The sequence below is a fragment of the Eutrigla gurnardus genome (genome assembly GCF_963514095.1).
Source record: "Eutrigla gurnardus genome assembly, chromosome: 1".
NCBI lineage: Eukaryota > Metazoa > Chordata > Actinopteri > Perciformes > Triglidae > Eutrigla > Eutrigla gurnardus.
The window spans coordinates 28,388,493-28,412,214 of record NC_139915.1 but is presented as its reverse complement, the minus strand read 5'-3'; the positions used below and the strand labels follow the sequence as shown (position 1 = coordinate 28,412,214).

At 43.0% G+C, this 23,722-nt stretch overlaps 1 protein-coding gene across 7 annotated transcripts in view; it reads right to left on the bottom strand.

Moving 5' to 3' along the window:
* Positions 1 to 21,545: 21,545 nt before the first annotated feature.
* Positions 21,546 to 23,722, bottom strand: part of myo9aa (myosin IXAa) — an 86,982-nt gene continuing 84,805 nt past the window's right edge. For all 7 annotated transcript variants that reach the window (XM_084008138.1, XM_084008143.1, XM_084008139.1 and 4 more), the window contains 3 exons: positions 23,501 to 23,709; positions 23,218 to 23,360; positions 21,546 to 23,129 (listed from right to left, as the gene is read on the bottom strand). In XM_084008138.1, coding sequence (XP_083864264.1) covers positions 22,639 to 23,129; positions 23,218 to 23,360; positions 23,501 to 23,709 — 843 coding nt within the window. In that variant the 3' untranslated portion in view covers positions 21,546 to 22,638. The remainder of the gene's footprint in view (positions 23,130 to 23,217; positions 23,361 to 23,500; positions 23,710 to 23,722) is intronic.

Genomic DNA, 23,722 nt, shown 5'->3' with positions numbered 1-23,722 from the left:
ACAGTTCACATCAGTTCATGACGATTGGTGTAAAAACCATTTGGTGAAACCAGACATTCACGCGACGTTTTCTTCGTGTAAAATGGTTATTTGTGGGCCAGCATGTCTTAAATATAGCAGGGGAACCGTGTGTCTACTAGGAGGTGTGATGGTTACAAACACTGTTGTTTTGGTTTGAGGGCGTCAAAACGTGCATCTTATGAGATTTGTGAAAGAAGATGGCGCTGGGGCCATATTTCATAAAATGCCCAAAGAGCGTTTTAGTTGTGCGCCGTGGAAACGATGGGAATGTTCGGGTCGAACGTCACTGCGTGAGACTGCGTGTGCGCGTGCCGCCTCCACGATGACACCGTATCCTGCACGCGCTGCGACCTGCAAATGATAGACGGGGTGATGATGATGAGTTGTGGGGTAAAGAGGTCGCTGTGGTCATTTTGGATGAAAGAAGCCACGTTTCACTGCGTAATGACGCACAGCTGCGACATCTAATCCATCCACTAATACATTGATCGGAAACCACTGATCGTTTCGTCCGCACAAACTCAAGTCCTCACTATTCTTTGGTGCAGAATACATGTCTTTGCACAAAGTAATCACTATTGATGATTATAATAATATTTGTATTATTATTTGGGTTATTTACATTTAATATGTACAATATTATAATGACACTATTATCATTTCAGTCATTTATATTGTAATTGTATTAGATTAATTTATATTATATTATTTTATATTGCGTTATTATAATAACAATATAAATAATATGTTATAAATAGCTACAATAATAGTAATTCTTAATTATTATTCATTAATATTATTATTGGTTTAAGTAACTTCAATGCCGTTTTCATCTCTGTTCAGTAATTTAAGAATAAACAGCCTCATATGTTCAATTATGTTTAGTTTCTGATCACAAAAATTAATTGATTTTGAATCTACAGCAGAAGTCAAACTCTTCAGCACATATGGAAAGTTATAATCCGCCTGGCGGTCCTTTCTGCATGTCGTCCCCCTCTCTCCCCCCTTTCACTCTCACACTGTTCTCTCAATAAAGCCAAAACAAATAACTATAATTATAATATATATTGGTGAAGTAAAACAACAATTAACATGTTGAAATAATTCTAATAGTTAATTAATTGTCACATGAAAGCTGCATGAATTGATCCTCCTTCAGACAGACAGAACAGCACTATGTGTGATATTCCTGTTAAAAGCCCCGTGTGTTGGTGGCTTTGTGACAGACGTAGTGCAGCGATAGTTGGTATATAGATATGCTGTCTTCTTGGCGATTTTAAACTGGATTGTTGCTTTGTTTAAATTAATGAAAAATCCTTATACTTTGAATTTGCTTCCCCCTCAGTTGGTGCCCACGTCCTCATCGGCCGTCCTGCACATGGTGAAGGTGAGTATGGAGTCGTGGGTGGAGGTGAGTATGGAGTCGTGGGTGGAGGTGAGTATGGAGTCGTGGGTGGAGGTGAGTATGGAGTCGTGGGTGAAGGTGAGTATGGAGTCGTGGGTGGAGGTGAGTTTGACGCGTCTTTTTCAGACTCTTCTGAAGATGAGGACAGCGAGCAGGACGACGGGTGGATGAGCGAAGACTCCGGCTACAGCTCCATTTGTTCTTCTGAAGACGAGGAAGAAGAGGATGAAGATGAAGAGGATGAAGAGGAAGATGAAGACTTTAGAGCTCAGCCTTTTCCTCCTGTCAACTCCTGGCAGGGACTCCGTGAAGTAGGGTTTACCGGTCGCCTTCCCTCTTGTCCTCCCGTCTCACTCCCTTCTGTTAGCAGTCTTGAAGAAGATCCATCCTTGGTTCCTGAGAGACCAGAAGATTGCGCTCCTTCAACCTCAGGCTGCAGCTCATCCATGAAGAGAAGCAGAGAAGAGGACGAGCAGGTAAGTGGGAAGAGGCAGAGGATCTCCGAGGACGGTCTAGAGATAGTACTCGCTACTTCAGGCCGCCACACCTACACCTTCGGAAGATGCTTTTCGTGGCCAGAAGACAGCGACTCGGATGAAGATTGACGGCCTCTTTCCTGCAGGATTGTGAATCCTTTGTGTCTGGCAGGACTGATAAAGCCCCAGACAGCCTTCCCAGGCTCTGGCCGGGTTGGTCTTAGGTAGCGTCTTCCACCGAGGCCTCTTCATACATTATATTGGATGACTTGCTGTCATTCCCATTTGCTTCCACTTTGTTGTAATCCCACTGACAGTTGACTGACGAATATTAAGGAGCGAGGTAATTTCACGACCGGACTTGTTGCACAGTCGGCATCCTATCACAGTCCCACGCTGGAATTCACTGAGCTCCTGAGAGTGACCCATGGAAACAGAAACAGTCTGCATTCCTAGGTGCTTGCTTTGTACACCTGTGGCCATGGAAGTGATTGGAACACCTGATTTCATGGCAATATTATGTGTTTTTTTCTAATTATTTACCTTCTGAGTCATAGCCGACGATGCTAGATGCAGATACCAGAGGTAAGTTCACAATGAATGGTTGTTATTGTTATTGTGTTATGTATTTTAGTGTTTAAATTCTAGATGGCTACAAGACAAGGGTAAGTCAACATTTAATTACAGCAGTAACACAAGTCTCAGTAAAGTCACATTTACAAGTTATTCAAAGATTGTTTTACTCACTCTGTCTTTTTATTGTTTTAAGTTAGGTGTTGGTGGCTGTTCCTGACAGAGGTACGGTCATAATTACTGACCTGAAGAAAAGTCTCCAAGTCTCTTTTACTTAGGTATTGATGGCAGCAGCAGACCTTCAGGATGATACCCACTGCACCAGCCTCCCAACAAGAAGAGACCATGTGGAGGACTACAGGACCAGATGAGGAGGATGGAGGACTACAGGACCAGATGAGGAGGATGGAGGACTACAGGACCAGATGAGGAGGATGGAGGACTACAGGACCAGACGAGAAGGATGGAGGACTACAGGACCAGACGAGAAGGATGGAGGACTGCAGGACCAGATGAGGAGGATGGAGGACTACAGGACCAGATGAGGAGGATGGAGGACTACAGGACCAGATGAGGAGGATGGAGGACTACCGGACCAGATGAGGAGGATGGAGGACTACAGGACCAGATGAGGAGGATGGAGGACTACCGGACCAGATGAGGAGGATGGAGGACTACAGGACCAGATGAGGAGGATGGAGGACTACAGGACCAGATGAGGAGGATGGAGGACTACAGGACCAGATGAGAAGGATGGAGGACTACAGGACCAGACGAGAAGGATGGAGGACTGCAGGACCAGATGAGGAGGATGGAGGACTACAGGACCAGATGAGGAGGATGGAGGACTACAGGACCAGATGAGGAGGATGGAGGACTACCGGACCAGATGAGGAGGATGGAGGACTACAGGACCAGATGAGGAGGATGGAGGACTACCGGACCAGATGAGGAGGATGGAGGACTACAGGACCAGATGAGGAGGATGGAGGACTACAGGAACAGATGAGGAGGATGGAGGACTACCGGACCAGATGAGGAGGATGGAGGACTACAGGACCAGATGAGGAGGATGGAGGACTACAGGACCAGATGAGGAGGATGGAGGACTACCGGACCAGATGAGGAGGATGGAGGACTACAGGACCAGATGAAGAGGATGGAGGACTACAGGACCAGTGGTCCGAGTGAGTATTCTCCTCCAGAGACTAATCTCAGTACCAGTAATGACATAACAGTTAACTTTATATCAGTGGATTGTATTTATTATAGGAGCCTTCTAGAATAGTATTCCAATGTTTATAATATAATTTCAGGAGCAGACCTAGGCTCACCTTCCAGGACCAGACGAGAAGGATGGAGGACTGCAGGACCAGATGAGGTGGATGGAGGACTGCAGGACCAGATGAGGAGGATGGAGGACTACAGGACCATACGAGAAGGATGGAGGACTGCAGGACCAGATGAGGAGGATGGACAACTACAGGACCAGATGAGGAGGATGGAGGACTACAGGACCAGACGAGAAGGATGGAGGACTACAGGACCAGATGAGAAGGCAGGAGGACTACAGGACCAGATGAGGAGGATGGAGGACTACAGGACCAGATGAGGAGGATGGAGGACTACAGGACCAGATGAGAAGGATGGAGGACTACAGGACCAGTGGTCCGAGTGAGTATTCTCCTCCAGAGACTAATCTCAGTACCAGTAATGACATAACAGTTAACTTTACATCAGTGGATTGTATTTATTATAGGAGCCTTCTAGAATAGTATTCCCTTGTTTATAATATCATTCCATAATTAGTGTCCATATTCAACACTCTAGCTAATAACCATGTAAATGTTGTATAGTGGAGTTCATGGGTTTTCATCTCTGGTGGTTCTGGTTCATAGGTCAGGACTCCTCTATGGTTTTGGCTCTCCTGGGCAGCTGAGAATGGACGTCAACCAAGACATCAACCAACGAAGACCCAGCACCACAGCAGACCCTGAACTACTCCCCTACCTTCGTGAGCCCGAGACCCAGTGTGTGCCATTCCAACCTCCCTGCCCCTCCGCCCATCCCCCGACACCACCCGCCTCACCCACCAGCCAAAGGGTGAGGCGGCTCCCGACCAGCACAGAGGACGTTTTTGTTGTTTTTGGGAAGATTCTCTCTCTCTCTCACTCACTCACACACTCACACACTTACACACACACGCACGCACACACACACACACACACACACACACACACACACACACCTGCAGCCAACACATCTTTAATGTTAGACATGATTGCTCCCGACCATGCACAGTACAAATGCTATCAGACGACAGCATAGTCTACTTTTGCTCTATGTTCTTTGTCTTTGTTATTTTTTATTATTAATTATTTTCTAGTAGATGTCTGTCTGTGTAAATCTGTATACATCATCTCAATCTGTATTGCTTTGTTTTGTGTCACCATTTATTATTGTACAGCTACTCTGTGTGCCTGTTATTGTCCTCGGGGACAAATAAAGTTTTTTGAATTTAATTGAACAACCTCTTTGCATATGTGCTCAGAAATTAAGGAGACAGACCATTTGTATGCATTATTGAAAAATATATAACAAATGCATGCATATTCATATTCATAGTATGTCAAACAAGTCGTAGTATGTCAAATATTCATGAAATAGACATTGTATTGTATGTGGGGGAAAAATCACAGAATAGTACATCTCAAAAAGTCAGTGTGTAGCATCTTGAAAAAAAGTGGTAGTATAGTATGATGATAAAAGTAATACAAAAAATCATCGTATATTTTGTCAAGAAATGCTATAGAAGAGTCGTAGTATAATATGGCTTCAGAAATCAATGGTGTAAAAAGATTGCAAGACAACAAAGTTGTGATATATTATGTTGAAAGAAGTCTTATAAGAGACATTGCATAGTATTCCATTAAAAATTGATATTAAAGTATGTCAAATAAATTCATAAAGTCATTGTATTGTGTCTAAAAAAAGTTAAAGTATAGAATTTTGAAACAATCCATGAAGAGTATTATAGTCACAGTATGATATGTCAAAAAGGTCATACAAGTTCTATGTCAAAGAATTCATAGTAAAGTAGGTTAAAAAGTCATTGTAGAGTTGGTCAAAAACAGTCAAATAAAAATGGAAGAGTTGGTTTAAAAAATCAGGGTATAAATGTGGAAAACAGTCCTAAGAAGCCACAATGTCGTTAATTAAAAAAAAAAGGTAGGACAATTAAAAACATCGGAATCCAGTTTTGAATTTGAAAAACTTTAAAGTTCTCTGTGTGTCTCAGAGGGTTAAGGCTGTTTACAAACTAGACTACTGACTAAACTGAAACTTAAGCAATTCATATTTCTTTTAGTAATTACTGAAAATTTCAAGGTGAATTGTATAATCTTGAAATGAATAACAGCCTATTTTTCAGTATTTTGTCATATCGTCAAATATATCATTATCGCCTAAATACCCTGAAATATCTTGATATTCTTTTAGGGCCACATTGAAATACCTTGAGAACCTATGACCATGTACATACATGTCAAGGTTAGAAACTGTAAAATAGTCTTTCGTATTTACTGCCAAGACTTGCCTAATCATATAACGACCACACAAACAACTGAATATTGTTCAAACAAGCCGTGTAAGCAAAGCATCTCGAGTCTCAGGCAAATTTGGATAAACGCCTGATTCCTGCTGATTTGAACAGAGTGCAGCTGCATGTTGTCTTTTGTGTTTCCTGCTCTTTACCTGAACCCCATCAGTAGTTGAACTGAGATTTATGGAGGTGATTATACAATACATTTCAAATACACGGTTCCTCTGAGGATATTTTAAAGTGCTTCAAGGAGACATTTGTGGCAGAGTTGTATAACTTAATATCTAAATTGCATTTCTCTCATTTCATCAGACTATTTGATTGCTTTGCAAAGACATTAAGCAACACAACATGTTATAATTTAAAAGTAACTAATCCCCAAAAATAGTAGAAAAATATCATAAGGATGGATAATGATAGCATAAACTGTAAATGTTTAACAGATCAACATCCATCATTTACTTGGCTTCACACAATGTCAGCTCAGTATAAGCGGTTACAGATAATGGATGGATATTTAGTTTTAATGCTTTAAATCAACAAAGTCAGTCAAAAAAGGTACAAGATTTGCTTTAAGTTCTAACAAAAAAGCTTTTTCAAAGTAAAAGTAAATGCTATCATTTATTTAAGTTTCATTGCAGGTGGAGAATTTAAACATGTTTTACGTATTCCCTTGAAGGCTGAAACCTTTTTGTTTGTTACATAAGCCTCCTCACTGCTTTTATGTGTATTTATGGTCACAATTTGACACTTTCCTTTCCAAAGGAAATGAAACAAACGGACCTAGTGTAGCCGGGACGGGTCTGCAGGGTCCCGACTACGCTGTTCGTGTGTAGTACTCTGCGTTCAATTCAGTGACAGGGGACACGGGGCGGGTTCTCACATTCGACTTTATTCCTGCATGACGGTGACATGAGACACAATGTGAGTGCAATGGTCATCTCCTCTCCACATAAATCCTCTCCCAGTGAGGGACAGCGCAGACTGACCCATGCTACCACATTTCTCCACACGGTAAAGGAAACAGGTAAACATGTCTAACATGGCGGCCAAACACACACATACCTGCATGACGGTGACATGAGACACAATGTGAGTGGGTCATTCCGTGTCATTTTAACTGTTATTCAATATCAAACTTTGGAGACTTTTCTACTGTAATGTAAAATCTTTATGCTCAAATTAAGATTATTATTTGATTTGTTTGTGTAATTTATATACATAAAGTATGACAAAATGTACAGTCTTCAATATTATGCTGTGTTTGTTCATGGTTTAAGACATTAAAAGCTGCTTTCACCATGTTTAACTCACATTCAAGGACTTATTCCCTCTGTAACTACAACTGTGCTACATTTTAATGTTTTCGTAAGGCTAAATTTATCAGTAGCATTTAGTCACATCTTCTTTCGTCTTTGGTAAATGGTAAAAAACACAATTGAATTGCCCTGCTGTGATGTTTACTAGTGGGCTGTTAGGACATGCAGTACCAAAACCGGCCACAAAACCCCACCAATATCAGGATTTTAAAAAATCACTGCGACAAATTGAGGCAAAACACCCTCCCGATTTTTTAATATGATTTTAACAAGAATATGATCTTTGAAATAAAGTAAGTTTGGACCTGATACTTGTCAGTTTTTTGGAATATAGCTTTTTGGTCTACGGCGACGTGGTTGGGATGGATCCATCTCGGCGTGGCTGTGCCTGCTGCCATGGACTACTACTGTTGATACTATTGCTTCTGTTAATACCACCACTACTGTTAATGCTACTACTACCATACTACCAACACCAAATGCAGTTGGAACCCAAGGGCCTGTGCTGCACGAGATTTCTGCCTAAAAGCCTATTAAGGCAGTTTTTTCTCGCCACTGTCGCTGTAACGATTGCCCCTGGGTGATGTTGGGACTTTGAAATTGTGTTGACTCTTGAAATTTTGAGCGTATTCTAGTCCTGCTCAATGTGTTAAGTGTCCTGAGATGACTTCTGTTGTGATTTGACACTATAAATAAAATTGAATTCTGCTCAAAGGGCAGAACGTGAACGAGCGTCTGTGGAGACCGAGATAGCCCCCGCTGGAGCTGAGAACCGGGACCGAACAAACGGAGACTGGTGGTGCCAGGCGGGAATCCCCAGCAACGTGTCCGAGTGTTTACGGTTCTCCGGACGAGCAGAGGTTCGGGTTCGCGGTGCGTAATTGTGGGTTGGCTGGGCCATGGGCTGCCCGGTGTTTGAGTGAGGTCCGAGGGCTTTTCAGACAGCCTTGGGGGCTTAAGGGCCGACAAATCGGCGGTGTTCAGGTGTGTATTTACCAGCTGGATTCCGAGCAGCGCCTTAGAGTTTTGAGTCCGACAGAGCAAAGTAAAATTCCGCTGCTGCTGAGAATCTAGTCACTCAAAAAATGGATGATTCATGCGATGCAAGGTTAGTTTTGTTTAAAATATTATCCTATCAACACAGATATGTACATCGACAGTCTAGTGTTTTAATTGATTTGCCTCGGGTGCACTGTGGAGTCGGTGAGTGTTTTTAATGCCATGCTAACTAGAACGATTGACTTGCGCTAGCCATAGCATAAGCGAGCTCGGCAACTAGAAGAACTGAATGAAATTTCTTGAAAACGTCTCCAGACGTCTTGAACACACCGGCTGAGTTGGAAAATAGGTCATATGTCCAAAATTCCAAACTATCCCTTTAATTATTACACAGCGACCAAATGAGTTTAATCGGACAAATTGTTGTCCCTTATGCTGCTGTAGGCCCTCCAACGCTGGCGTAGGCCTCCCTCTATCGATGATTTTTATTTTATTTTTTTTAAATAAAATCCAGTTTGGAGAAGTTCCTCAGTTGGAAATACCGGCGGCTGTTATGATAAGTTTGAAATGTGCTGTGAATTCGTTAACGATCGTAGCTGGCGTGATGGCGTTGGCAGCTGCGCAAATGTCCAGTGAAATCTCGATTGTAATTGGTCCTTGTTTGATACGTAACGGAGAGGATTTCTGACATAACATATTTACATCTAAAGGCACAGAAGAGTTGTGATTTTTTATGTTTTTTTTGCTTGCCGTCCACAAGGAATGGACATTAAAAGCACTGCATCTTTTACCATCTACCATCTTTTCGTTTTTGATTTTGCATAACTGCTACATTTCTCACGTCTATTGAATAAATACATAAATTACATATAGAAAGCACAAATATAAGTGGTAAAAATACAATTAGAAGTTTATTAAATGAAATAAAAATGTTATGTTTGATTTGGCAGGGTAGGCAGTGCCTAGCTTGCCTACCTTGACTGCACGTCACTGGTCAGAAAGGTAATTAGATCCATTAAGGTAACACCCAGCGCGATAACCTATACCGACGAATCAATTATCAGTCCCACCGATTCAACTAAATCCATCTGCTAAAATAAATAAATAGTAATGAATTGTTTTGGCTTCAGCAATAATCGATATAAATGCATTTAATCGTATTAATCGTGATTCTTAATTATGATTAATGTTTTAATACGTTTAATACACTCTTTCCCCTGCTAGCATGTAGTCTATTGAAACATTTTAAAAATAACTGACCATTACATTTTTTTATTCAGCATAAAATATTATGCAGGACTACTTTTTTTATAGAATAAAAATGTTAAATAAGTAATTCTGTGGTCTGTTTATTTTTTCACCTTTCAGAAGAATACAGATAGTCTCACTCGCATTATTGCATGTTTATTTCATGGATATAGAATTTTGGTTACAAGTTACTGAATCGAGGCTGCACGGTGGTGTAGTGGGTAGCACTGTCGCCTCACAGCGAGAGGATCCCGGGTTCGATTCCCGGGTCGGCCTGGTCTCCTTCTGTGTGGAGTTTGCATGTTCTCCCCGTGTAAGCCCGTAGGTGTGAATGTGAGAGTGAACGGTTCTCTACATGTCGGCCCTGCGATCGACTGGCCACCTGTCCAGGGTGTACCCTGCCTTTGCCCAGTGACAGCTGGGATCGGCTCCAGCGACCCTGAATACAGGATAAGCGGTAGACAATGGACGGATGGAAGTTACTGAATCGAATCGTGGTTTACAGAATCGAATCGTTATAAAAAAGAAAATTGTCCTTGAATCAAGTCGCCAACTACTTACTTACTTAACAGGTTCTGATTACATAAAGACATATAAGAATAAAGAAAATAATGGTTAAAAAAAACAACATAAGTTCTGTAATGCTCAAGAGGTTCACATATCGTCTAGCAGCAATTTCTGTTCAAGTATATTAAAAAGCTTTAAAACAGGTAAGCAGTTGATCCATTGCATTGTTAAATGGATGTCTACCCTCCACACCCTTTTGTGTGTAAATATAGGTTCCAAAGAAAACACTCCAAAGTGAAATAGTTCCAATATAATGTGGTGGCTGGTGGTCCCTCTAAAGGGTTTTCTTTTAAGAAAAGCTTTGGATTCCATCTAGTGGACAAACAGCAACGCCCTTGATCTGGTCTATTCCATCCATCCATAAATTAACATTATGGTTGATAAAATCTCTATGATCTATCTCTATATCACCCGTGTGCAAAATCAGTAGTTCACAAGGTCAGAATTCCAGAAGTGCATAGCAACGGTAACCAGGGACTAAGGAGGGGGGAAGTGGAGTGTGTGTGTGTGTGTGTGTGTGTGGGGGGGGGGGGGGGGTTGCCTAGTTACCCTTAGAATGTTTATGGATCAAAGCCATCAAATCCATCAAAGCCAAGTGATCAGTGATGTCACGAAGAAAATCTATAAATAAAATGGGCTTCAACAGAGAGACACAACAAAACAAAATTGTATGAGTCTTAAAAAATACTCAAAGCTCCAGATGAAGCCCCCGAGCTTCGGAGCAAACTGGGAAGGCATTGACCAGGCATATGGTCATGCCAAACACAACACCACCTCAGGTGAACAGGACAGACAGGGAGTGCATCACAGACTTGAGGCAATGAGGTATCAACAGAGTAGCGAGGTCAGACCATTAAACAGTGCCATCCAGAATGTACTTGTGGATCAGGAGAATTCCAGACAGGTGAAACAGAAGCAGAAGAAAGCTGCTCAGAGAAAGCTGGATAAACAGGCTGTGGCCCAATTTCACGTTCAACAAACGAAGGACAAGGAACAGCAGAGAGAGGAAGAGAAACAAGCACTGAAGAAAGAGGAAGTCATACTCCAGGGCCTCTGCAAAAATTTGCCAGTCATAACAGACCAGAAACGGTATGCGGAGGCTAAGAGAACAACTCTGATTTTGGAGGACAATTGGGAGGAGATGAATAAAGACCGCAAAGCACAAGTGGTGAGAAATCGCCAGACGAAAACTGAGGCCGTGGCCGAGAAATTGACAGTCATAACAGACCGGAAACAGTTTGCGGAGGACGGGGGAAAAAATCTGATTTTGGAGGACAATTGGGAGAAGATCAATAAAGACCGCAAAGCACAAGTGGTGAGAAATCGCCAGACAAAAACTGAGGCCATGGCCGAGAAATTGACAGTCATAACAGACCAGAAACGGTATGCAGAGGACGGGGGAACAACTCTGATTTTGGAGGACAATTGGGAGGAGATCAATAAAGACCGCAAAGCACAAGTGGTGAGCAATCGCCAGATCCTAACTGAGGCCGTGGCCGAAAAATTGACAGTCATAACAGACCAGAAACGGTATGCGGAGGACGAGGGAAAAAATCTGATTTTGGAGGACAATTGGGAGAAGATCAATAAAGACCGCAAAGCACAAGTGGTGAGAAATCGCCAGACGAAAACTGAGGCCATGGCCGAGAAATTGACAGTCATAACAGACCAGAAACGGTATGCGGAGGACGGGGGAAAAAATCTGATTTTGGAGGACAATTGGGAGAAGATCAATAAAGACCGCAAAGCACAAGTGGTGAGAAATCGCCAGACGAAAACTGAGGCCATGGCCGAGAAACTGACAGTCATAACAGACCAGAAACGGTATGCGGAGGACGGGGGAACAACTCTGATTTTGGAGGACAATTGGGAGGAGATGAATAAAGACCGCAAAGCACAAGTGGTGAGAAATCGCCAGACGAAAACTGAGGCCGTGGCCGAGAAATTGACAGTCATAACAGACCGGAAACAGTTTGCGGAGGACGGGGGAAATAATCTGATTTTGGAGGACAATTGGGAGAAGATCAATAAAGACCGCAAAGCACAAGTGGTGAGAAATCGCCAGACGAAAACTGAGGCCATGGCCGAGAAACTGACAGTCATAACAGACCAGAAACGGTATGCGGAGGACGGGGGAAAAAATCTGATTTTGGAGGACAATTGGGAGAAGATCAATAAAGACCGCAAAGCACAAGTGGTGAGAAATCGCCAGACGAAAACTGAGGCCATGGCCGAGAAATTGACAGTCATAACAGACCAGAAACGGTATGCGGAGGACGGGGGAACAACTCTGATTTTGGAGGACAATTGGGAGGAGATGAATAAAGACCGCAAAGCACAAGTGGTGAGAAATCGCCAGACGAAAACTGAGGCCGTGGCCGAGAAATTGACAGTCATAACAGACCGGAAACAGTTTGCGGAGGACGGGGGAAATAATCTGATTTTGGAGGACAATTGGGAGAAGATCAATAAAGACCGCAAAGCACAAGTGGTGAGAAATCGCCAGACGAAAACTGAGGCCATGGCCGAGAAACTGACAGTCATAACAGACCAGAAACGGTATGCGGAGGACGGGGGAAATAATCTGATTTTGGAGGACAATTGGGAGAAGATCAATAAAGACCGCAAAGCACAAGTGGTGAGAAATCGCCAGACGAAAACTGAGGCCATGGCCGAGAAATTGACAGTCATAACAGACCAGAAACGGTATGCGGAGGACGGGGGAACAACTCTGATTTTGGAGGACAATTGGGAGGAGATGAATAAAGACCGCAAAGCACAAGTGGTGAGAAATCGCCAGACGAAAACTGAGGCCATGGCCGAGAAACTGACAGTCATAACAGACCAGAAACGGTATGCGGAGGACGGGGGAAAAAATCTGATTTTGGAGGACAATTGGGAGAAGATCAATAAAGACCGCAAAGCACAAGTGGTGAGAAATCGCCAGACGAAAACTGAGGCCATGGCCGAGAAATTGACAGTCATAACAGACCAGAAACGGTATGCGGAGGACGGGGGAACAACTCTGATTTTGGAGGACAATTGGGAGGAGATGAATAAAGACCGCAAAGCACAAGTGGTGAGAAATCGCCAGACGAAAACTGAGGCCATGGCCGAGAAATTGACAGTCATAACAGACCAGAAACGGTATGCGGAGGACGAGGGAAAAAATCTGATTTTAGAGGACAATTGGGAGAAGATCAATAAAGACCGCAAAGCACAAGTGGTGAGAAATCGCCAGACGAAAACTGAGGCCATGGCCGAGAAACTGACAGTCATAACAGACCAGAAACGGTATGCGGAGGACGGGGGAAATAATCTGATTTTGGAGGACAATTGGGAGAAGATCAATAAAGACCGCAAAGCACAAGTGGTGAGAAATCGCCAGACGAAAACTGAGGCCATGGCCGAGAAATTGACAGTCATAACAGACCAGAAACGGTATGCGGAGGACGGGGGAACAACTCTGATTTTGGAGGACAATTGGGAGGAGATGAATAAAGACCGCAAAGCACAAGTGGTGAGAAATCGCCAGACGAAAACTGAGGCCATGGCCGAGAAACTGACAGTCATAACAGACCAGAAACGGTATGCGGAGGACGGGGGAAAAAATCTGATTTTGGAGGACAATTGGGAGAAGATCAATAAAGACCGCAAAGCACAAGTGGTGAGAAATCGCCAGACGAAAACTGAGGCCATGGCCGAGAAATTGACAGTCATAACAGACCAGAAACGGTATGCGGAGGACGGGGGAACAACTCTGATTTTGGAGGACAATTGGGAGGAGATGAATAAAGACCGCAAAGCACAAGTGGTGAGAAATCGCCAGACGAAAACTGAGGCCGTGGCCGAGAAATTGACAGTCATAACAGACCGGAAACAGTTTGCGGAGGACGGGGGAAATAATCTGATTTTGGAGGACAATTGGGAGAAGATCAATAAAGACCGCAAAGCACAAGTGGTGAGAAATCGCCAGACGAAAACTGAGGCCATGGCCGAGAAACTGACAGTCATAACAGACCAGAAACGGTATGCGGAGGACGGGGGAAATAATCTGATTTTGGAGGACAATTGGGAGAAGATCAATAAAGACCGCAAAGCACAAGTGGTGAGAAATCGCCAGACGAAAACTGAGGCCATGGCCGAGAAATTGACAGTCATAACAGACCAGAAACGGTATGCGGAGGACGGGGGAACAACTCTGATTTTGGAGGACAATTGGGAGGAGATGAATAAAGACCGCAAAGCACAAGTGGTGAGAAATCGCCAGACGAAAACTGAGGCCATGGCCGAGAAACTGACAGTCATAACAGACCAGAAACGGTATGCGGAGGACGGGGGAAAAAATCTGATTTTGGAGGACAATTGGGAGAAGATCAATAAAGACCGCAAAGCACAAGTGGTGAGAAATCGCCAGACGAAAACTGAGGCCATGGCCGAGAAATTGACAGTCATAACAGACCAGAAACGGTATGCGGAGGACGGGGGAAATAATCTGATTTTGGAGGACAATTGGGAGAAGATCAATAAAGACCGCAAAGCACAAGTGGTGAGAAATCGCCAGACGAAAACTGAGGCCATGGCCGAGAAATTGACAGTCATAACAGACCAGAAACGGTATGCGGAGGACGGGGGAACAACTCTGATTTTGGAGGACAATTGGGAGGAGATGAATAAAGACCGCAAAGCACAAGTGGTGAGAAATCGCCAGACGAAAACTGAGGCCGTGGCCGAGAAATTGACAGTCATAACAGACCGGAAACAGTTTGCGGAGGACGGGGGAAATAATCTGATTTTGGAGGACAATTGGGAGAAGATCAATAAAGACCGCAAAGCACAAGTGGTGAGAAATCGCCAGACGAAAACTGAGGCCATGGCCGAGAAACTGACAGTCATAACAGACCAGAAACGGTATGCGGAGGACGGGGGAAATAATCTGATTTTGGAGGACAATTGGGAGAAGATCAATAAAGACCGCAAAGCACAAGTGGTGAGAAATCGCCAGACGAAAACTGAGGCCATGGCCGAGAAATTGACAGTCATAACAGACCAGAAACGGTATGCGGAGGACGGGGGAACAACTCTGATTTTGGAGGACAATTGGGAGGAGATGAATAAAGACCGCAAAGCACAAGTGGTGAGAAATCGCCAGACGAAAACTGAGGCCATGGCCGAGAAACTGACAGTCATAACAGACCAGAAACGGTATGCGGAGGACGGGGGAAAAAATCTGATTTTGGAGGACAATTGGGAGAAGATCAATAAAGACCGCAAAGCACAAGTGGTGAGAAATCGCCAGACGAAAACTGAGGCCATGGCCGAGAAATTGACAGTCATAACAGACCAGAAACGGTTTGCGGAGGACGGGGGAAATAATCTGATTTTGGAGGACAATTGGGAGGAGATGAATAAAGACCGCAAAGCACAAGTGGTGAGAAATCGCCAGACGAAAACTGAGGCCATGGCCGAGAAATTGACAGTCATAACAGACCAGAAACGGTATGCGGAGGACGAGGGAAAAAATCTGATTTTGGAGGACAATTGGGAGAAGATCAATAAAGACCGCAAAGCAAAAGTGGTGAGAAATCGCCAGATCCTAACTGAGGCTGTGGCCGAGAAATTGCCGGTCATGAAAGACCAGACTCCACGACCACACACCACCAAGAGAAATGGTTCTGCCGCTGACCTGTCATTGCCCAGATTGGGCACTCGTCCCTCTGCAGCAGTGCAGGGGTCCAGCATCCACCACTCTATGGTTGATCTGCATCCAACCAAGTTCCCACCGATTTCCAACAGAGGTGCACCCCCGAGGATAAAAGTGGTGTTGAAAGACCAGCCCACGAATGGTGAGATAAAGTCCAGATTATCCACATTGCTACCCCAGAACACGAAGGGGTCAAGGCGGCCCATCAAGCTGATTCCCTAGACGCCTTAAATGAGATCCTCTGTATGAATGGGTTTTCTCCGTGTGCTATGGTTTCCCCAGTTTAGTTTGGTTAATTGGCAACAAATGATCTAACTACACACAAAAAAACATTCCCTCTTTTTCTCTCTGTCTTCTTTAAATGTTGTCTTGTTCTTCTATTTCCTTCTTTCAGGAGACCATGAATGATTAGAAGCCAGGTTCTGGTTCAGGTCAGAACAAACAGTATGGGTTTCATGTTCTCCTCATGTTTGGGTTTTCTCCGTGTGCTACGGTTTCCCCAGTTTAGTCGGGTTAATTGGCAACAAATTATCTAACTACACAAAAAAAACTACAACTTTCCTATTTTCTATACACTTCACTCTTCTACATTCCCTCCTTTTCTCTCTGTCTTCTTCAAATGCTGTCTTGTTTTTCTATTTCCTTCTTTCAGGAGACCATGAATGATTAGCAGCCAGGTTCTGGTTCAGGTCAGAACAAACAGTGTGGGTTTCATGGTCTCCCCATGTTTGGGTTTTCTCCGTGTGCTACGGTTTCCCCAGTTTAGTTGGGTTAATTGGCAACAAATTATCTAACTACACACAAAAAAACATTCCCTCTTTTTCTCTCTGTCTTCTTTAAATGTTGTCTTGTTCTTCTCTTTCCTTCTTTCAGGAGACCATGAATGATTAGCAGCCAGGTTCTGGTTCAGGTCAGAACAAACAGTGTGGGTTTCATGTTCTCCTCATGTTTGGGTTTTCTCCGTGTGCTACGGTTTCCCCAGTTTAGTTGGGTTAATTGGCAACAAATTATCTAACTACACACAAAAAAACATTCCCTCTTTTTCTCTCTGTCTTCTTTAAATGTTGTCTTGTTCTTCTCTTTCCTTCTTTCAGGAGACCATGAATGATTAGCAGCCAGGTTCTGGTTCAGGTCAGAACAAACAGTGTGGGTTTCATGTTCTCCTCATGTTTGGGTTTTCTCCGTGTGCTACGGTTTCCCCAGTTTAGTTGGGTTAATTGGCAACAAATTATCTAACTACACACAAAAAAACATTCCCTCTTTTTCTCTCTGTCTTCTTTAAATGTTGTCTTGTTCTTCTCTTTCCTTCTTTCAGGAGACCATGAATGATTAGCAGCCAGGTTCTGGTTCAGGTCAGAACAAACAGTATGGGTTTCATGTTCTCCCCATGTTTGGGTTTTCTCCGTGTGCTATGGTTTCCCCAGTTTAGTTTGGTTAATTGGCAACAAATGATCTAACTACACACAAAAAAACATTCCCTCTTTTTCTCTCTGTCTTCTTTAAATGTTGTCTTGTTCTTCTATTTCCTTCTTTCAGGAGACCATGAATGATTAGCAGCCAGGTTCTGGTTCAGGTCAGAACAAACAGTATGGGTTTCATGTTCTCCTCATGTTTGGGTTTTCTCCGTGTGCTACGGTTTCCCCAGTTTAGTCGGGTTAATTGGCAACAAATTATCTAACTACACAAAAAAAACTACAACTTTCCTATTTTCTATACACTTCACTCTTCTACATTCCCTCCTTTTCTCTCTGTCTTCTTCAAATGCTGTCTTGTTTTTCTATTTCCTTCTTTCAGGAGACCATGAATGATTAGCAGCCAGGTTCTGGTTCAGGTCAGAACAAACAGTGTGGGTTTCATGGTCTCCCCATGTTTGGGTTTTCTCCGTGTGCTACGGTTTCCCCAGTTTAGTTGGGTTAATTGGCAACAAATGATCTAACTACACACAAAAAAACATTCCCTCTTTTTCTCTCTGTCTTCTTTAAATGTTGTCTTGTTCTTCTCTTTCCTTCTTTCAGGAGACCATGAATGATTAGCAGCCAGGTTCTGGTTCAGGTCAGAACAAACAGTATGGGTTTCATGTTCTCCCCATGTTTGGGTTTTCTCCGTGTGCTACGGTTTCCCCAGTTTAGTCGGGTTAATTGGCAACAAATTATCTAACTACACAAAAAAAACTACAACTTTCCTATTTTCTATACACTTCACTCTTCTACATTCCCTCCTTTTCTCTCTGTCTTCTTTAAATGCTGTCTTGTTTTTCTATTTCCTTCTTTCAGGAGACCATGAATGATTAGCAGCCAGGTTCTGGTTCAGGTCAGAACAAACAGTATGGGTTTCATGTTCTCCTCATGTTTGGGTTTTCTCCGTGTGCTACGGTTTCCCCAGTTTAGTTCTTAGTTAATTGGCAACAAATGATCTAACTACACAAAAAACTACTACTTAACTATTTCCTATACACTTCACTCTACTACATTCCCGGATGTATACTGCATTGGCAAGAATTTCTGAGTATACAGCAGACCTTGCTAGATAAACTCAACTTCCGCATCGGCCAACGGCCTGTATACCGTAGGTCCGGTAGCGGTACCCTAGCGCTGCTTTCTGTAAGCGGGTGCGAAAGAGAGAAAAGAGATGGAAGGAGACAGCCACAACAGTTGGGAAATGAGTGAAGAGGAGGAGAATAAGAGTGGTGAAGGGGGGAGTAAATGGTAGCAAGTAGGGAGAGGAGGAAAGGAAAGAAGGGCAAGCGAGAGAAAGAGAAAAAAGAAAGATAAAGAAAGTCTAGAACAGGGGTCTCAAACTTGCGGCCCGCGGGCCAATTGCGGCCCCTGGAAGGATATTTTGTGGCCCCCTACCTGAAATCAAAGCTTGGTTACTGCGGCCCGCACATTTTTTTCTTCACTTTATCTGCGCGAGTCTTTGCCCTGCGCGTATTTTTTAACACTTGTGAGCTACCATAGCTCAGGCTCGTGACAACAACACAAATTAGCAACGTTGGTCACTTGTACCATAATTTTCTGGACTATTGAGTAGACCTGAATATAAGCCGCACCCACTAACATTGGTCCATCTTTTTTGTGGAATATTTGATGTGGCCCAGCCTCACCCAGACTCTACCTTTAGCGGTCCACAGGTTAGTTGAGTTTGAGACCAGTGTTACTAACTCTTCATTTCAAAATAGAACACATCTTTCTCTGTACACACTAACTATACCAAAACACTGGAAATCTGACTCAAAATGAAATTATTCTGTATAAATGTATACATAATCATATTCATAGTATGTCAAACAAGTTGTAGTATGTCAAATACTCATGAAATAGACATTGTATTGTATGTGGTGGAAAAAAATCACAGAATAGTACTTCTCAAAAAGTCATAGTGTGTAGCATCTTGAAAAAAAGTGGTAGTATAGTATGATGATAAAAGTAATACAAAAAATCTGTATATTTTGTCAAGAAATGCTATAGAAGAGTCGTAGTATAATATGGCTTCAGAAATCAATGGTGTAAAAAGATTGCAAGACAACAAAGTTGTGATATATTATGTTGAAACAAGTCTTATAAGAGTCATTGCATAGTATTCCAATAAAAAGCGATATTAAAGTATGTCAAATAAATTCATAAAGTCATTGTATTGTGTCTAAAAAAAGTTAAAGTATAGAATTTTGAAATAATTTATTAAGAGTATTATAGTCACAGTATGATATGTCAAAAAGGTCATACAAGTTCTATGTCAAAGAATTCATAGTAAAGTAGGTTAAAAAGTCATAGTAGAGTTGGTCAAAAACAGTCAAATAAAAATGTTGAGAAAAGTCCAACACAGAATGCATTTTGTGGTCAGTGTAACAACTTGTTACAAAAGGAGAAATTATTTAATTATAAGTTAGCCCCCCAAAAACGGAAGAAAAATATAAGGATGGATAATGATAGCATAAACTGTAATTGTTTATCAGATAAATATCCATCATTTACTTGGCTTCACACAATGTCAGCTCAGTATAAGCGGTTACAGATAATGGATGGATATTTAGTTTGAATTCTTTAAATCAACAAAGTAAGTTAAAAAAAGGCACAAGATTTGCTTTTTCAAAGTAAAAGTAAATAAGTAAATGCTATCATTTATTTAAGTTTCATTGCAGGTGGAGAATTTAAACATGTTTTACGTATTCCCTCGAAGGCTGAAACCTTTTTGTTTGTTACATAAGCCTCCTCACTGCTTTTACGTGTATTTATGGTCACACTTTGACACTTTCCTTTTCAAAGGTAATGAAACAAACGGACCAAAAATGTGAACGTAAACAACATTGTCTGCTCTCTTTAGGCTACATAAGAGGTGAGCGGAGTTTCAATAGCCAAATCTCAGGAGCAGTTCAATAGGTTTATAATTGCAAAACCAATTTCAGTTTATATGAGAGGGGAAATAAGCCCTGAACTATAGATTGTCATTTCTGTGATGATTGAAATAAACGCAAGACATGACCTCTGGGATGAGTATATCCTCAAATGTTAAATGACTTCCCAGCATAAAAGTAGCACCTACAGCTTGAACAAAGCAGGAGGACAGCAACAAAGAAAGAGCAAACTGTACATTACCTGTTCTCCCAAGAGCCTTAATATTATTATTTAATTTCCTGAAAGGGGGGCAGCAGAGCCCTAAAACAACTAGAAAAGTCAGTAGTAGACTGCAGATGTGTCTCCCTCTCACCTCCCAAATAAAGAAGAGTCAAATCTCACTCAGTTGTCCCTCCTGGCTCCCTTACATTCAAGATGGCAGTGAAGAGGACAAAAAAAAGACATTTATTCATGCCTAACTTTAGTGGATCATAATAGAGTGAGTGTGAAATTAATCTGCCACAAAGAAGCCTACACCAGACTATAGGAGCCTTAGCCGAGAGACAGAAATGCCTTTTGCTGCTGAAACAATCGTCGATCACTTGCGGCCTCTGTGGGCGATTCGGCGTGAGGAGTAAAGAGTAATCAATAACATATTGATATATTAGAATGCATGATCAGTTGTGGACAGACAGACGGACACATACATGCACACACATACACACGACCGACCGCATGATCTCCCCACGATCTTATTATATAATACTATTATTACTCATAATAATTTCCATCTTTGAGTCAGAAAACATTCAAAAGATAATTCCGGCCCTTCCTTCAAGTGAGCCTACATAACTGTAAGTGCACAGTGGCGATTAGAGGATAATAGTCAACATTAAATGTAGTGTAAAAGAAGCACAAATAGAGTCATAAGTCAGCAAATTAAGTGCACAACTATCAAGTTTGCAAGTAGCGAAACTTGTGTGTACTAAATCGAGCGAAGGTGTTTATATCGTTACTGAACTCGACCTTTCATGTGAAAGAGAAATAATGGGTTGTTTCTTTGATGAAAAACTGACAGGGTCTCACTTAATCATTAAAAATAGCAGATTTCTCTGTTTGTCCTCAAAATTATACCCATCGTACTGAATGTATGATATAAATACTACAGATACTACTTCGATCAGTGTTTTTTCTACTATCATTTATGGTACTTTGACGATGCTGCAAAATGTCAATAGGTAATATGGGAAAATACACTTAAATTCTCAACAATAAAGACAAAAGACAGAGAGACTTTATGTTCTTTCTTGGTTGCTATTGAGCAAACACTTTTAGAGACAGGAGGTGGGGGAGGGGTTTGGGAGTGGGGGAGGTTAACAATAGGTTTCAAGAATAGAATGGCATTTGTCCACTATACTGTACATATGAACTGTACAATTACAATTGTAGTATGGCTGTTAAGCAGTGAATGCAGGGATTTTTATACACATCCGACAGGATCCCCATTGGCTGGAATACACACCAGCTGACTTGGTCCCTTTGATGGCGGTATTTCCCTTGTAAGGGGAAAAAAAGCAGCACAAACTTAATACACAAAGTGTTTGTTTTTTTTCCTCTTTCTCACACGTACACACGGTCACGCTGCATGTGTGCTCGGCACATGCACATGCACACACACACAAACACACACATCATCCATTGCCCAAATCCGTACATCTCTGTCCAAGATACTAAAAAAAAAAAAAAGAAAGAAAAAAGGTTTAAATATTTGTCTTCAACTACCCAACAGAGGCTGGTGTTCTGGCTTTGTACAGTATTTATACCTGTATATTATACGCTATAAAGAATTTCTGTGACATTAAAATTTATTAAATAAAAAGGAAAAATAAACGTAGTAACAAAGCAACCACTGCTGACACTGATTGTTATGAACTGTAAACTCATAAAGCAGCTAATAATCGTGAACTTTGAGTTCACTGTAACATCCGCGACGCCCCGACGTTGCCCCGATTTTTTCTTCTCGTCCGCTGAAAGTTCACTGCTTCGGCTTTCCAGCTCCGTAACGCTCCCTGATGCTCTTTCCAACATTCCCTTTTCCTCCGTCCTCCTGCTCAGTGCGTCTCCTCCTGGCGGCGATGAAGAGCTGCCGAGGTACCGCGAAAGCATCGGGGTGGCAGTTTAGTCCACATGAGAGGAGCCTTTCCACTGATCTCCCGCCTCCGGAGGAGGGAATGCTGTACACAGCACTTGGGGACACTTCTTCTTTTGCAGACTTCAAGAAAAGGCTAAGCAAGAGTGCTTTGAGGGGCTCAGTCGCCGTTGCGCCGCCTCCCGCTGAGAGTGTTTGTGCCTGCCGGGGAGTCGGATAGGAGTGCTTTGGTGTCCCAGTGTCCTTCATACCATGAATTCATTACTGCCATACAACACCAGCTGCTGCGGTATGTCTGGAGGGTCCCTGCCGTGTCCGCTGCCTTCTCTGGAGTGCCTCAGGGTCGAATGCTTGGCCCCTTTAAGTTTCTGCTTGCCCTTCTCTGGATTGAAGGTGCCTCGGCTGCTAAACTGGGGCCTTTCGTCATACGACGCGCCTTCCGGGTCCACCGTAGGGCTCCCGTCCACGCTGTCGGATCGGGAGGCTTGAAAGGCGTTCAGAGCCTGGGCCTGGGGCGGACCCGAGGAGGGAGACTTAGCGTGGAAGCGAAAGCGGCGGGTGGTGGCAGAGGAGGAAGAGGACGACGGGTGGAAGTGTGAGGAGGAAGAGAAGGAGGACAAACTGGAGGAGGAGTCCACAGAGTCCAGGGAGTCTGGCTGCCGGCGGAGAGCGCGCCGTCGAGGGCTCGTCAAATCAGATCTCCGGGGCCAGGGGGAAGTCAACACCGGACCTCTCTCTGCAACGGCAAAAGACAAGGTAAGTTTGTTGTTCATATTTTTTCTTTGATTATATGTTTTTTTTAAAAAACTGCATATGTGCCACACCAGAGAAGTCAGAAATGGTTCCCTCAGAGTCCACGTTGAGGTTTTCAGAGCTGTCGGCTGTACCGATAGAGGCCTCCGACTCCAGCGTCTCATCGTCCGATGCTCGGGGCTCCAGGGTCAGCATCTCAAAGGTCAACTCCTCTCTGCAGAGGAAAACATGATTGAGTTTAACAAAAGAGTAAAGCTTACACAAATAACGCATGCAAATTCTATTTTTTCTGGAGTTATTTACAGATCATGCAACATTTTCAGAATGTTTTGAAAGTGCGCTGTCAGCGTTTACTTCTCTTTTTGCAGGTTTTCAATCTGCTCCGTCAGCACTCGTTCTTCCTGCTGCATTGCTGCCTGCTGGTGCTCCGAGATTTCAGAGAACGTGTCGTCTCCCTCTTCGCCGCCGCTCTCTTCGATCACAGAGTCGGCCACCGGGGGCAGCCGTGGGCTAACCGGCGGCGAGGGCGTGTGGTAGCTCAGACGCTGCATATGGCCTTTTCCCTGGAGGGCAAAT